The 12,920-nt window shown below is 40.3% G+C and overlaps 1 protein-coding gene across 1 annotated transcript in view; it reads right to left on the bottom strand.

Moving 5' to 3' along the window:
• Positions 1–12,920, bottom strand: part of MACROD2 (MACRO domain containing 2) — a 2,334,919-nt gene that overhangs the window by 2,232,842 nt on the left and 89,157 nt on the right. Inside the window, exon 3 of the mRNA XM_018056932.1 lies at positions 4,214–4,321. Within this exon, the coding sequence (XP_017912421.1) occupies positions 4,214–4,321 (108 nt within the window). The remainder of the gene's footprint in view (positions 1–4,213; positions 4,322–12,920) is intronic.

Genomic DNA, 12,920 nt, shown 5'->3' with positions numbered 1-12,920 from the left:
GCAGATGGTGACTGCAGCCATGAAATTTAAAGACGCTCGTTCCTTGGAAGAAAAGCTATGACCAACCTAGACAGGAGATTAAAAAGCAGAGACATTGAAACATGTATAATATCATATATGAAACGAATCACCAGTCCAGGTTCGATGCATGATACTGGATGCTTGGGGCTGGTGCACTGAGACGACCTAGAGGGATGATACGGGGAGGGAGGAGGGAGGGGGGTTCAGGATGGGGAACACGTGTATACCTGCGGCAGATTCATGATGTTGATGTATAGCAAAACCAATACAATATTGTAAAGCAATTAACCTCCAATTAAAATAAATAAATTTATATTTTTAAAAAACAGCAGAGACATTACTTGGCCAACAAAGGTCTGTCTAGTCAAAGCTATGGTTTTTCAAGTAATCAGGTATGGATGTGAGAGTTGGACTATAAAGAAAGCTGAGCGCTGAAGAATTGATGCTTTTGAACTGTGGTGCTGGAGAAGACTTCTAAGAGTCCCTTGGACTGCAAGGAGACCCAACCAGTCCATCTTAAAAGAGATCAGTCCTGGGTGTTCATTGGTGGGACTGCGTTGAAGCCGAAGCTCCAATACTTTGGCCATACCTGATGCAAAGAGCTGACTCATTGGAAAAGACCTTGATGCTGGGAAAGATTGAAGGCAGGCAGAGAAGGGGACAACAGAGAATGAGATGGTTGGATGGCATCACCGACTCAATGGGCATGAGTTTGAGTAAACTCCAGGAGTCGGTGATGAACAGGAAAGCCTAGCGTCCATGGGATTGAAAAGAGTTGAACACGACTGAGCGACTGAACTACAACTGAACTGCAAGATTGAAGTTTGCAAAGTACTTGGTTGGGAAAAAGTTTTAAATACCAAATTATTTCATTCATGACAACCAGGCGTTCCAATGCACTAACACAGACATGGGAAGAGAACTTTACAAGGCGGAAAGTGATGACGCGGCTGCTTTGGAGGCTTGACTGGGCACGCTGCCTTCCACTCCCCTCTCACCAGAGGCAGCTCTGGAGTTTCCTGCCATGTCGCCTTGTTCACCTGAAAGTTAACAGCTGTCCCTCTCCTGACACACCAGGCAAACAACGCAGCACGGCAGAAAGCTGCGAATACAGTCATTACACTGTGCATTTGGCATCTCTTTCCATGTACCTAAGAACTTCCTGATGAGGCTGTCCTTGGGAGATGTAGAACATGGCCAAACTATAATTAGCTCAGCCAGAGAGGTAAGCTAACAGCGCCAAATGCTTTTCGGAGTTGCTGCCTGCCTTTGTATGAATTCGTCAAACTCTTGTACACTATGTGACAGCTATGAGAAAATTACACAAGCAAGGACAAAGATTCAAAAGAGTAATGGGATGCTTTCCTGTTAATGATGCTTTCTCTTTAGCACTCTTTTATTTCACTAAAATTATTTTTATTTCTTGATCAAATAAATTGCTTTTCTTAAATGAGCCAAATTGTGTTCACTGTGTCAAGTCCCCATTGTTGAATGTGCTATGGGTGAAAGGTGCTATAAACTCAATTGTGTAGTTCAATTTAACAAATACACAGGACCAGGTGTTTATTAAGAACATAAGGACAAGACACTACTTTGAGAGATTACACCAGAAGTGGAAAAAACACCAGTCTACAGCCTCAACGGGCAGATAAATGAGTATACAGTTAAAAAAACTCAAGGAAAACCATGATTACTAGTACTATTAAGTACGCTATCAAGGCAAATTCAATGTTATGTTAATAACAAGACAGAGAAAACTCATGAGCAAGTCTTAAGGCATTTAAGGAAATGAATGTCAACAACTGTACTCCACATGGCAGAACTGGGATCAATGACTGGAAGTTACAACAATATAGAGGAGAGCCAGTGATGTACAGGTAGTGTGAAACTGTTTGTCGCTCAGTCATGTCCAACTCTTTGCAACCTGATGGACTACAAGCCTGCCAGGCTCCTCTGTCCATGGAATTCTCCAAGCAACAATACTGGAGTGGGTTGCCTATTTCCTTCTCCAGGGGATCTTCCTGACCCAGGGATCAAATCTAGGTCTTTCACATTGCAGGCAGATTCTTTACTGTCTCAGCCACCAGGGAAGTCCGTGTGTGTGCGTGTGTGTGTGCGTGCGTGCGTGCGTGCGTGCATGCGTGCGTGTGTGTGTGTTTAAATTAAATAATTAATTTAAATTAAAGCTCATGTTTATGGAATTTAGGGCACACACCAAGGAACGTTCCTACCATGTTGTTTGACTTTACACATCACCAGAGTGAAACCTGAGACAACACGGAGCTCTAACTAACTTCTGTATTCCTGGAAAGCAAAGTCTAACAAGAAATTAACCCGCACCCTTCTGTGTTCTGGAAATCAGCTTACTGCAAAGAGCTAGTCTTCCCCATATGACTGAGATAAAACTCCCAATGACCCTTGTATGCTATGACAAGACCAAGGCACAGACTCTCCAAATTCCCATTCTTTGTCTCATAAATGATTAGCTGAACTATTTGTCCCCATCAACCATTCTGGTTGATCAATGCCTGTTAACCAGACTTGACCAAACTTTACTCAGGCTTCTTTCCTTCCTCCAAGCCCCTGAACTTTGACCTACCCTTGAGCAATGGAAGGTGAACAACCCCTCTTTAATGACCCCTTCCAAAATAAACTGGCCTTGAGGAAAAATGTCCCCTGATGAACTGTCCAATCATGCCACCCACAACCAACGTTCACGCCTCTCTGTAAGAAAAAAAATGTCCTTTTCTGCTTGAACTTTGAGATGCTTGCTTATCTCATAGTCAAAGTGGTTCTTCCTATCGCAATATTCTTCCTCCTCCCACTGAGATAAGTCTCCACCCCTTATTGTAATAATCTTTTTGAATAATGTTTCTCTTTACCTAAGTCTGCATTTGTTTTTAAACCTTTTAACTTGCAAAGAGCCTAACTTTACAGAACACAAATTAAAATTATGAAATATCCAATTATTGATATTTATTTTTATAGAATCACAAACATTATGTATTTCTTTATATGCAGTCACATGGTAAAATAGAAGATACAGACCACTATAAAATAAACTAAAATTAAAATTTAACATTAATTGTTATTTCCCAATGTTTGAAACCCCAAATTATAAGATCATTAATCATAAACCATTAAAAGCAAACATGAATAGCTGAAACCAAGCAACTGAGTTTGGAAACTACAGAAATAATTTCTTTATATTTTATTTCTGTCTGGTGTAGATCAAACATCTCTTTACAAAGTCAAAAGAAGGAAAAGCTTAATGAACTTGCTTTTACGTTGGCCAACTATTAACTGAAGCATTACATCAACAATAATACAGCTGCTAAAGTTCTAAGGAACTTTCTGCAACAACCTGTTACTTTTCCAGGGGTCCAGTAGCCTAGTTACAACTCAGTATGGATACCATATAGAGTTAGCACACTAACTGCAGCACATACATAAAACAAATGCTCAGTGTCTTCAATACATGACATCTCTATCTCTGGAAGGGTATTTTTTTCTTAAACATTTGTATTCCTATTTATGAAAAAATATTTTTAAACAATAAATATTTTGTATTGCAACCAGACGGGGCAGGGGGTCCCCAGAGAAAGAGAACCAGGCATGACTTTCTTGACTTTAAAGAAGTCATTTGTGGCCTAAGTCATTTTGTGATCTAAGCCTGGGTAACAATGCTTGCCCTTGAACACATCTCAGTAATTACTGATCTTACCGCAAGTGAAGGAATGCAGGAACAAAGGAGAAACAGTCAAGAAACAACAGTTAAGCAGTAAAACAGAGTCCTAGTTCCACCTTAAGGGACACAGATAACAATTTGTGTGAGTTAGGCAGGAACAAAGACCCACATCCAGGTGGAGCATAGAAAGATGATAATGACCTTTTCTGACTTCAACCAACTAAAACTTGGGCTCTGTCAACATTTGCCCCAGCTCTAGGCTGAATTCTCCTCTGCTCAAGCCCCTTCATGAGTATGCAAGTATTCTTTGCATAAAAATTCCCCAATCTTACTGTTCTGGAAAACTGCTTTGGAAAAGATCCCCAGCATTCTTTTTGCTGCAAGTAATAAATCTTTCTCCCAATTTGCGGCTTGGTTGTATCTTTTGGCCTGATACCCACTAAGACGCCAACCCAGATTTAGGCCAACAGTATATAAATACATCACAAAATATCAACTACTCACCCGCATTGACTATAGCATCCACCTCTAGCAATGTGATGTCACCTCTATACAGAGAAACTTTCTCACTCAAACTTTTCTTCCCCTGTGATGGTTCCTGAGTATTTTCTTCTGTAATAAAGAAGGGATGTATATTAATAGTAATATTCTTATTTAACTTAATAAAGACAATTTTAATACAAGAGTCAATATGGGTCACACTCTGACACATTAGACAAGTGGAAATAACTGCGTAACTATTACCAGGAATGTGGTCTATTCTCTATTTATCAAGTACTCCTCAATACAAAATGCAGTATCAGATATATAATAGGCATTCAATAAATTTCAGTTCAGTTCAGTTCAGTTACTCAGTTGTGTCCAACTCTGCGACCCCATGAATCGCAGCATGCCAGGCCTCCCTGTCCATCACCAACTCCCAGAGTCCACCCAAACCCATGTCCATTGAGTCGATGATGCCATCCAACCATCCCATCCTCTGTCGTCTCCTTCTCCTCCCGCCTTCAATCTTTCCCAGCATCAGGGTCTTTTCCAAATAGTCAGCTCTTCGCATCAGGTGGCCAAAGTATTGGAGTTTCAGCTTCAACATCAGTCCTTCCAATGAACACCCAGGACTGATCTCCTTTAGGATGGACTGGTTGGATCTCCTTGCAGTCCAAGGGACTCTCAAGAGTCTTCTCCTACACCACAGTTCAAAAGCATCAATTCTTTGGCGCTCAGCTTTCTTTATAGTCCAACTCTCATATCCATACATGACCACAGGAAAAACTATAACCTTGACTAGCCCTGTTATTCTGGTCAACAAAACGTTCAATTCTTGCTATTAACATTATAAAGATATGAATTTTAAGATATAATTATGTACTACTGGTTTCACAAGAATATAAGAAAAATGTGCAAACTACCAACAAAATAATGAACAAGTTTATTTCTATTTTATTCAAGTTACCTAAAAAGCATCCTTGAAAAGAACATTTACTCAAAACAAAAAAAACATCGGTTCCACTTTTTGCTATGTAATAAGCTGTCCCTTGGAATGGTAGGGATCAAGAATACAGGACAGTGTGAAACATCTCCTTTATCAAATTCTATAAACCTTTCACTCTAGAGGGCACTGCTAGATTTAAAAGAGAAAAAGCTCTGTCCTGCACACAACAGTCAGCATGCTGGTATATTTAAAACAAGCCAAACATTACCTTCTGAAACCTGATATCGTTTTAATGTTTTACAGCAGTACTATAATTTGTATTTTCATGTACTTTAAACAAATAATAATATTAAAATATATTAAACAAAGCTATATAAAGTCAATGTTTTAAAATACATTGAAATGCTATATATAAAAAGTTTTCTAATATATTTTTAGAAAAGATGATTTATAAATTCAAGTGTTTGTAACTATTTATGAATATGGGCAAGTGTTTCAAGGGGGGAGGTAATGCTATTGATTCACAAAAACACTATCAAATAAGCATGAAATTTTGAGGTATGTAGTGGATTAGAGGAGGTAGGTTACAAGCCACTTAAATCATCTTTGGGCTCCAATAACCAAAGAAAAAATTGGCCAAGACTAAGGTAATCAATCTGTGGCCATAAAAGTGATCTTTCCTCTCTTCATCGCCAAAGCATCCCCTTCTTCGCAGCCACTTCTCTCCTTAAAGGATTCTAAAATTGGTGGTAGTATGCACGCATGCTCAGTCGCTCAGCCACATCTGACTCCTGTGACCCCACCAGGCTCCACTGTCTGTGGAATTTTTCAGGCAAGAATACTGGAATGGGTTGCCATTTCCTTCCAGGGGGTTTTCCCAACTCAGAGACTGACTCTGTGTCTCCTGCATCTCCTGCACTGACAGGTAGATCTTTACCACCGAGCCACCAGGGAAGACCCTTGTTGGTAGTAGTGATACTAATGACGATAAGTAGGAGAATACTGTGAGAGAACTGTATGTTAAAACAACAGAGAAAGATTTCAGAAGACTTCAAAATAAAAAACCCTTACAGCTGACTTGACCACCTCAGGGAATCCTAGAGTGCTATTTTCCTGAGTCAGGTAAAGAGGAAGAGCTCAGGCTTTTCTCCCAGACTGTTCAAATCTTGGTTCTACCAATTAACAACTGGGTGACCTTGGGTAAGTTATCTATTTTCTCCTTGCCTCAGTTCATAAATTACTGGCTCCTTTACAGTGAACATGAGCTCATCACTTAGAACTCATGTTCTAAGTAATGTTTGAATAGTATTTGGTCCACAGTAAGCTCTCAATTTTTCATTCAGAAAACTAAGATCATGGCATCTGGTCCCATCACTTCATGGCAAATAGATGGGGAAACAGTGGAAACAGCAACAGGCTTTATTTTGCGGGGCTCCAGAATCACTACAGATGGGGACTGCAGCCATGAAATTAAAAGATGCTTGCTCCTTGGAAGAAAAGTTATGACCAACCTAGATAGCATATTCAAAAGCAGAGACATTACCTGCCAACAAAGGTCTGTCTAGTCAAAGCTATGGTTTTCCTAGTAGTCACGTATGGATGTGACTGTTGTACTATAAAGAAAGCTGAGCACCGAAGAATTAATGCTTTTGAACTGTGGTGTTGGAGAAGACTTTGAGAGTCCCTTGGACTGCAAGGAGATCCAACCAGTCCATCCTAAAGGAAATCAGTCCTGAATATTCATTGGAAGGACTGATGCTGAAGCTTCAACACTTTGGCCACCTGATACAATGACCTGACTCATTGGAAAAGACCCTGATATTGGGAAAGATTGAAGGTGGGAGGAAAAGGGGACGACAGAGGATGAGATGGTTGGATGACATCACCCACTCAATGGACATGAGTTTGAGTGAACTCTGGGAGTTGGTGATGGACAGGGAGGCCTGGTGTGCTGCAGTTCATGGGGTCGCAAAGAGTCAGACACAACTGAGTGACTGGACTGAACTGAACTGAAGCTCTCAATATACATTCCCTTTTTTAACAAAGGTTTTACCAAGGTGACAAGTATTATTTCAGCATCCATATTCATAATGCCACAATAGTTTTTAAAGATTTTTGATATTTATTATTATTATTCCTTATCAGTGAAAGAAAATAATTTGTGCTCTTACTAATCTGTCAATGCCTGGCCCAATGACAGACTTTAAGTCACAAGACCCTGAGTTCCATGAGCTTCTATTTTTACCATTTTTACCAAACTAGAAATTCCTAATTCCCAATTAAAGATCATTGAATGATAATAAATATTAATATTTGGTAGTTCTGTCAGAAAATTCTGGGTATGTGGACTATTGAGAACCTAGATATTGTAAAGACTTCTCACCGATGATGAGTTTCAAAGCTCCATCAGGCATTAAACTGATAAGCAGAAGGAAAGGGAAAGATGGCGGAGGAATAGGACGGGAAGACCACTTTCCCCCTCACAAATTCCTCAAAAGAACATTTCAACGCCGAGCAAACTCCACAAAACAACTTCTGTAGGCTGGCAGAGGACATCAGGCAACCAGAATAGCAGACCATTGTCTTCAAAAACAGGTAGGGAAAAATATAAAAGACGAAAAAGGAGACGAAGGAGGTGGGGAGGGAGCTCCGTCCCGGGAAGGGAAGCCAGTCCCAGGAAGGGAATTTTAAGAAGAGAGGTTTCCAAACACCAGGAAACACTCTCCCTGCTGAGTCTGTGGCGAGCCTTGGAAACACAGAGGGCAACATAACAGGAAGGAAAAATAGATAAATAATTAAAACCAACAGATTACAAGCCCAACAGTAACTCCCCCAGCGGAAAAGCAGCACAGACGCCTGCATCCGCCATTGGGAAGAGGGGGCAGGGCAGGGACGCGCGGGAGGCGCAGGCTGCAGAGCTTTGTAAGAATCGGGCAGGAACGCCCCACGCGCAACCAGAACAATCTAACTTGGGCTAGCAAACCAGACTGTGGGATAGCTACCACGCGAAAAACTTGAACATAAGACACCGCCAGGACCGAGCACAGAACAAAGGACGGAACGGAAAAAGCCGGCTGCAGACCATTCCCCGCCGGGGACAGGCAGCCAGAGCCGTAAGGACTGGAAAGGGGCAATTGCAGACCCGGAGAGACTTTACGTACCTAACTGCAAGCAGGCTCCTTTGCTAAGACTTCTGGGGGTGCTGGACAGTCACAGTCTGCCTCACGGGGTGCGCCAGCGGTCCACCCAGAGAGCTGAGCGGCAGCAGCAGAAAAGGTGACAAGCCGCGGCGATCGTGCTCGCCAAACTCCTGAGCTACTCGGACCTGGGAAGGGCACAAAGCCCAGTCCCAGCCGAATCTGTGCCTCTGAGGGCTGCCTGAGCGCCGAACCTGAGCGGCTTGGACCCGGGAAGTGCACGCAGCCTAAGGCCGGCCCCAGACGGTACCCGGCTGAGCATCGTAGAGCCGGAGCGGTTTGTGCGCCGCGAGAAAGGACCGGTCAAGTGGGGCTGAGATGCGGTGTGCACATGACAGTGCTGTTTGTTTGCAGCATCCCCCCTCCCCACAGCGTGACTGAACTAGTGAGCCTAAAAAACCAGCAAACAGAAGAAGTTAAACAGAGGGAACCACCTTGGAAGTGAGCCCACACGGCCCATAACATCAGAGAAGGGCTAGATATATTTTTAATATTTTTAAAATCATTCCTTTTTTTTTTTTTTTTGCTTTTTGCTTTTTTGTTTTTTTTTCTTTTTTTTCTAGCTTTTTTTTAATTGTTAAGTCTTCTATTTCTTCTCTAATTTTTATTTCTATAACCTATTATTACTATTATTATTTTTTTTAAGGCAAACATCATATATACTCTTTGGATGGTTGTTGGTGTGTTTTTTTTTTCTTTTGTTTGTTTATTTTTTAATAATTTTTTTTCTTTCTTCCTTTTTCCTTCTGCTTTTCTTTAATATTGTATCTTTGAAAATCCAACCTCTACTCTAGATTTTTAATCTTTGCTCTTAGGTTTTTGTTGTCAATTTTGTACATTTAAAAACCCAAACTTCACTACCCAAGTTTACCTGAGAGCGAGATTACTGGCTTGACCACTCTCTCCTCCTCTGGACTCTCCTTTTTCTCCACCAGGTGGCCTCTGTCTCTTTTCTCCCCCATCTCTTCTCTATCCAACTCTGTGAATCTCTGTGTGTTCCAGGCGGTAGAGAACACCTAAGGAACTGGTTACTGGCAGGATTTGTCTCTCTCCTACTCATTCCTCTCTCTTATCCTCCTGGTCACCTCTGTCTACTTCCTCCCTCTCCTCTTCCCCGTATAACTCTGTAAATACCTCTGAGTGGTCCAGACTATAGAGCACACATAAGGAAGTGACTACTGGCTAGCTTGCTCTCTCCTCTCTTGATCTCACCGCATCTCATTCCAGTCACCTCCAACTACCCCCTCCATCTTCTCTTCTCCTTGTAACTCAGTGAACCTCTCTGAGTGTCCCTCAATGTGGAGAAACTTTTCATCTTTAACCTAGATATTTTATCATCGGTGCTGTATAGATGGAGAAGTCTAGAGGCTACTGTAAAAATAAAACTGAAAACCAGAAGCAGGAAGCTTAAATACAAAGCCTGAAAACATTAGAGAACTCTTGAATTCAGGGAACATTAAGCAATAGGAGCTCATCAAATGCCTTCATACCTACACCGAAACCAAGCTCCACCCAAGGGCCAACAAGTTCCAAAACAAGACATTCCACGCAAATTCTCCAGCAACACAGGAACACTCCCCTGAGCTTCAATATACAGGCAGCTCAAAATTATCCCAAAACCTTTGATGTCTCATAATCCATTACGGGTCACTCCACTGCACTCCAGAGAGAAGAAACCCAGCTCCACCCACCAAAACTCCAACACAAGCCTCCCTAACCAGGAAACCTTGACAAGCCACTGATAGAACCCCACCTAAAGTGAGGAAGCTCCATAATAAAGAGAACTCCACAAATTACCAGAATATAAAAAGGCCACCCCAAACGCAGCAATATAACGAAGATGAAGAGACAGAGGAATACACAGCAGGTAAAGGAACAGGAGAGTTGCCCACCAAACCAAACAAAAGAGGAAGAAGTAGGGAATCTACCGGAGAAGGAATTCCGAATATTGATAGTGAAAATGATCCAAAATCTTGAAATCAAAATGGAATCACAGATAAATAGCCTAGAGACAAGGATTGAGAAGATGCAAGAAAGGTTTAACAAGGACCTAGAAGAAATTAAAAAGAGTCAAAATATAATGAATAATGCAATAAATGAGATCAGAAACACTCTGGAGGCAACAAATAGTAGAATAATGGAGGCAGAAGATAGGATTAGTGAAATAGAAGATAGAATGGTAGAAATAAATGAATCAGAGAGGAAACAAGAAAAACGAATTAAAAGAAACGAGGACAATCTCAGAGACCTCCAGGACAATATGAAACGCTCCAACATTCGAATTATAGGAGTCCCAGAAGAAGAAGACAGAAAGAAAGATCATGAGAAAATCCTTGAGGAGATAATAGTTGAAAACTTCCCTAAAATGGGGAAGGAAATAATCACCCAAGTCTAAGAAACACAGAGAATTCCAAATAGGATAAACCCAAGGCGAAACACCCCAAGACACATATTAATCAAATTAACAAAGATCAAACACAAAGAACAAATATTAAAAGCAGCAAGGGAAAAACAACAAATAACACACAAGGGGATTCCCATAAGGATAACAGCTGATCTTTCAACAGAAACTCTTCAGGCCAGGAGGGAATGGCAAGACATACTTAAAGTGATGAAAGACAATAACCTACAGCCCAGATTACTGTATCCAGCAAGGATCTCATTCAAATACGAAGGAGAAATCAAAAGCTTTACAGACAAGCAAAAGCTGAGAGAATTCAGCACCACCAAACCAGCTCTCCAACAAATTCTAAAGGATATCCTCTAGACAGGAAACATGAAAAGGGTGTATAAACCCGAACCCAAAACAATAAAGTAAATGGTAACGGGATCATACTTATCAATAATCACCTTAAATGTAAATGGGTTGAACGCCCCAACCAAAAGACAAAGACTGGCCAAATGGATACAAAAACAAGACCCCTCTATATGCTGCTTACAAGAGACCCACCTCAAAACAAGGGACACATACAGACTGAAAGTGAAGGGCTGGAAAAAGATATACCACGCAAATAGAGACCAAAAGAAAGCAGGAGTGGCAATACTCATATCCGATAAAATAGACTTTAAAACAAAGGCTGTGAAAAGAGACAAAGAAGGCCACTACATAATGATCAAAGGAACAATCCAAGAAGAAGATATAACAATTATAAATATATATGCACCCAATATAGGAGCACCGCAATATGTAAGAGAAATGCTAACAAGTATGAAAGGGGAAATCAACAATAACACAATAATAGTGGGAGACTTTAATACCCCACTCACACCTATGGACAGATCAACTAAACAGAAAATTAACAAAGAAACGCAAACTTTAAATGATACATTAGATCAGTTAGACCTAATTGATATCTATAGGACATTTCACCCCAAAACAATGAATTTCATCTTTTTTTCAAGTGCTCATGGAACCTTCTCCAGGATAGATCACATCCTGGGCCATAAATCTAAACTTGATAAATTCAAAAAAATCGAAATCATTCCAAGCATCTTTTCTGACCATAATGCATTAAGATTAGATCTCAATTACAGGAGAAAAACTATTAAAAATTCCAACATATGGAGGTTGAACAACACACTTCTGAATAACCAACAAATCACAGAAGAAATCAAAAAAGAAATCAAAATATGCATAGAAACTAATGAAAATGAAAACACAACAACCCAAAACCTGTGGGACACTATAAAAGCAGTGCTAAGAGGAAAGTTCATAGCAATACAGGCATACCTCAAGAAACAAGAAAAAAGTCAAATAAATAACCTAACTCTACACCTAAAGCAACTAGAAAAGGAAGAGTTGGAGAACCCCAGAGTTAGTAGAAGGAAAGAAATCTTAAAAATTAGGGCAGAAATAAATGCAAAAGAAACAAAAGAGACCATAGCAAAAATCAACAAAGCCAAAAGCTGGTTCTTTGAAAGGATAAATAAAATTGACAAACCATTAGCCAGACTCATCAAGAAGCAAAGAGAGAAAAATCAAATCAATAAAATTAGAAATGAAAATGGAGAGATCACAACAGACAACACAGAAATACAAAGGATCATAAGAGACTACTATCAGCAATTGTATGCCAATAAAATGGACAACGTGGAAGAAATGGACAAATTCTTAGAAAAGTACAATTTTCCAAAACTGAACCAGGAAGAAATAGAAAATCTTAACAGACCCATCACAAGCACGGAAATTGAAACTGTAATCAGAAATCTTCCAGCAAACAAAAGCCCAGGTCCAGACGGCTTCACAGCTGAATTCTACCAAAAATTTCGAGAAGAGCTAACACCTATCCTCCTCAAACTCTTCCAGAAAATTGCAGAGGAAGGTAAACTTCCAAACTCATTCTATGAGGCCACCATCACCCTAATACCAAAACCTGACAAAGATGTCACAAAAAAAGAAAACTACAGGCCAATATCACTGATGATCATAGATGCAAAAATCCTCAACAAAATTCTAGCAATCAGAATCCAACAACACATTAAAAAGACCATACACCATGACCAAGTGGGCTTTATCCCAGGGATGCAAGGATTCTTCAATATCCACAAATCAATCAATGTAATTCACCACATTAACAAATTGAAA

Source organism: Capra hircus, chromosome 13, assembly GCF_001704415.2.
Source record: "Capra hircus breed San Clemente chromosome 13, ASM170441v1, whole genome shotgun sequence".
NCBI lineage: Eukaryota > Metazoa > Chordata > Mammalia > Artiodactyla > Bovidae > Capra > Capra hircus.
This window is presented reverse-complemented; position numbering and strand designations above follow the sequence as displayed.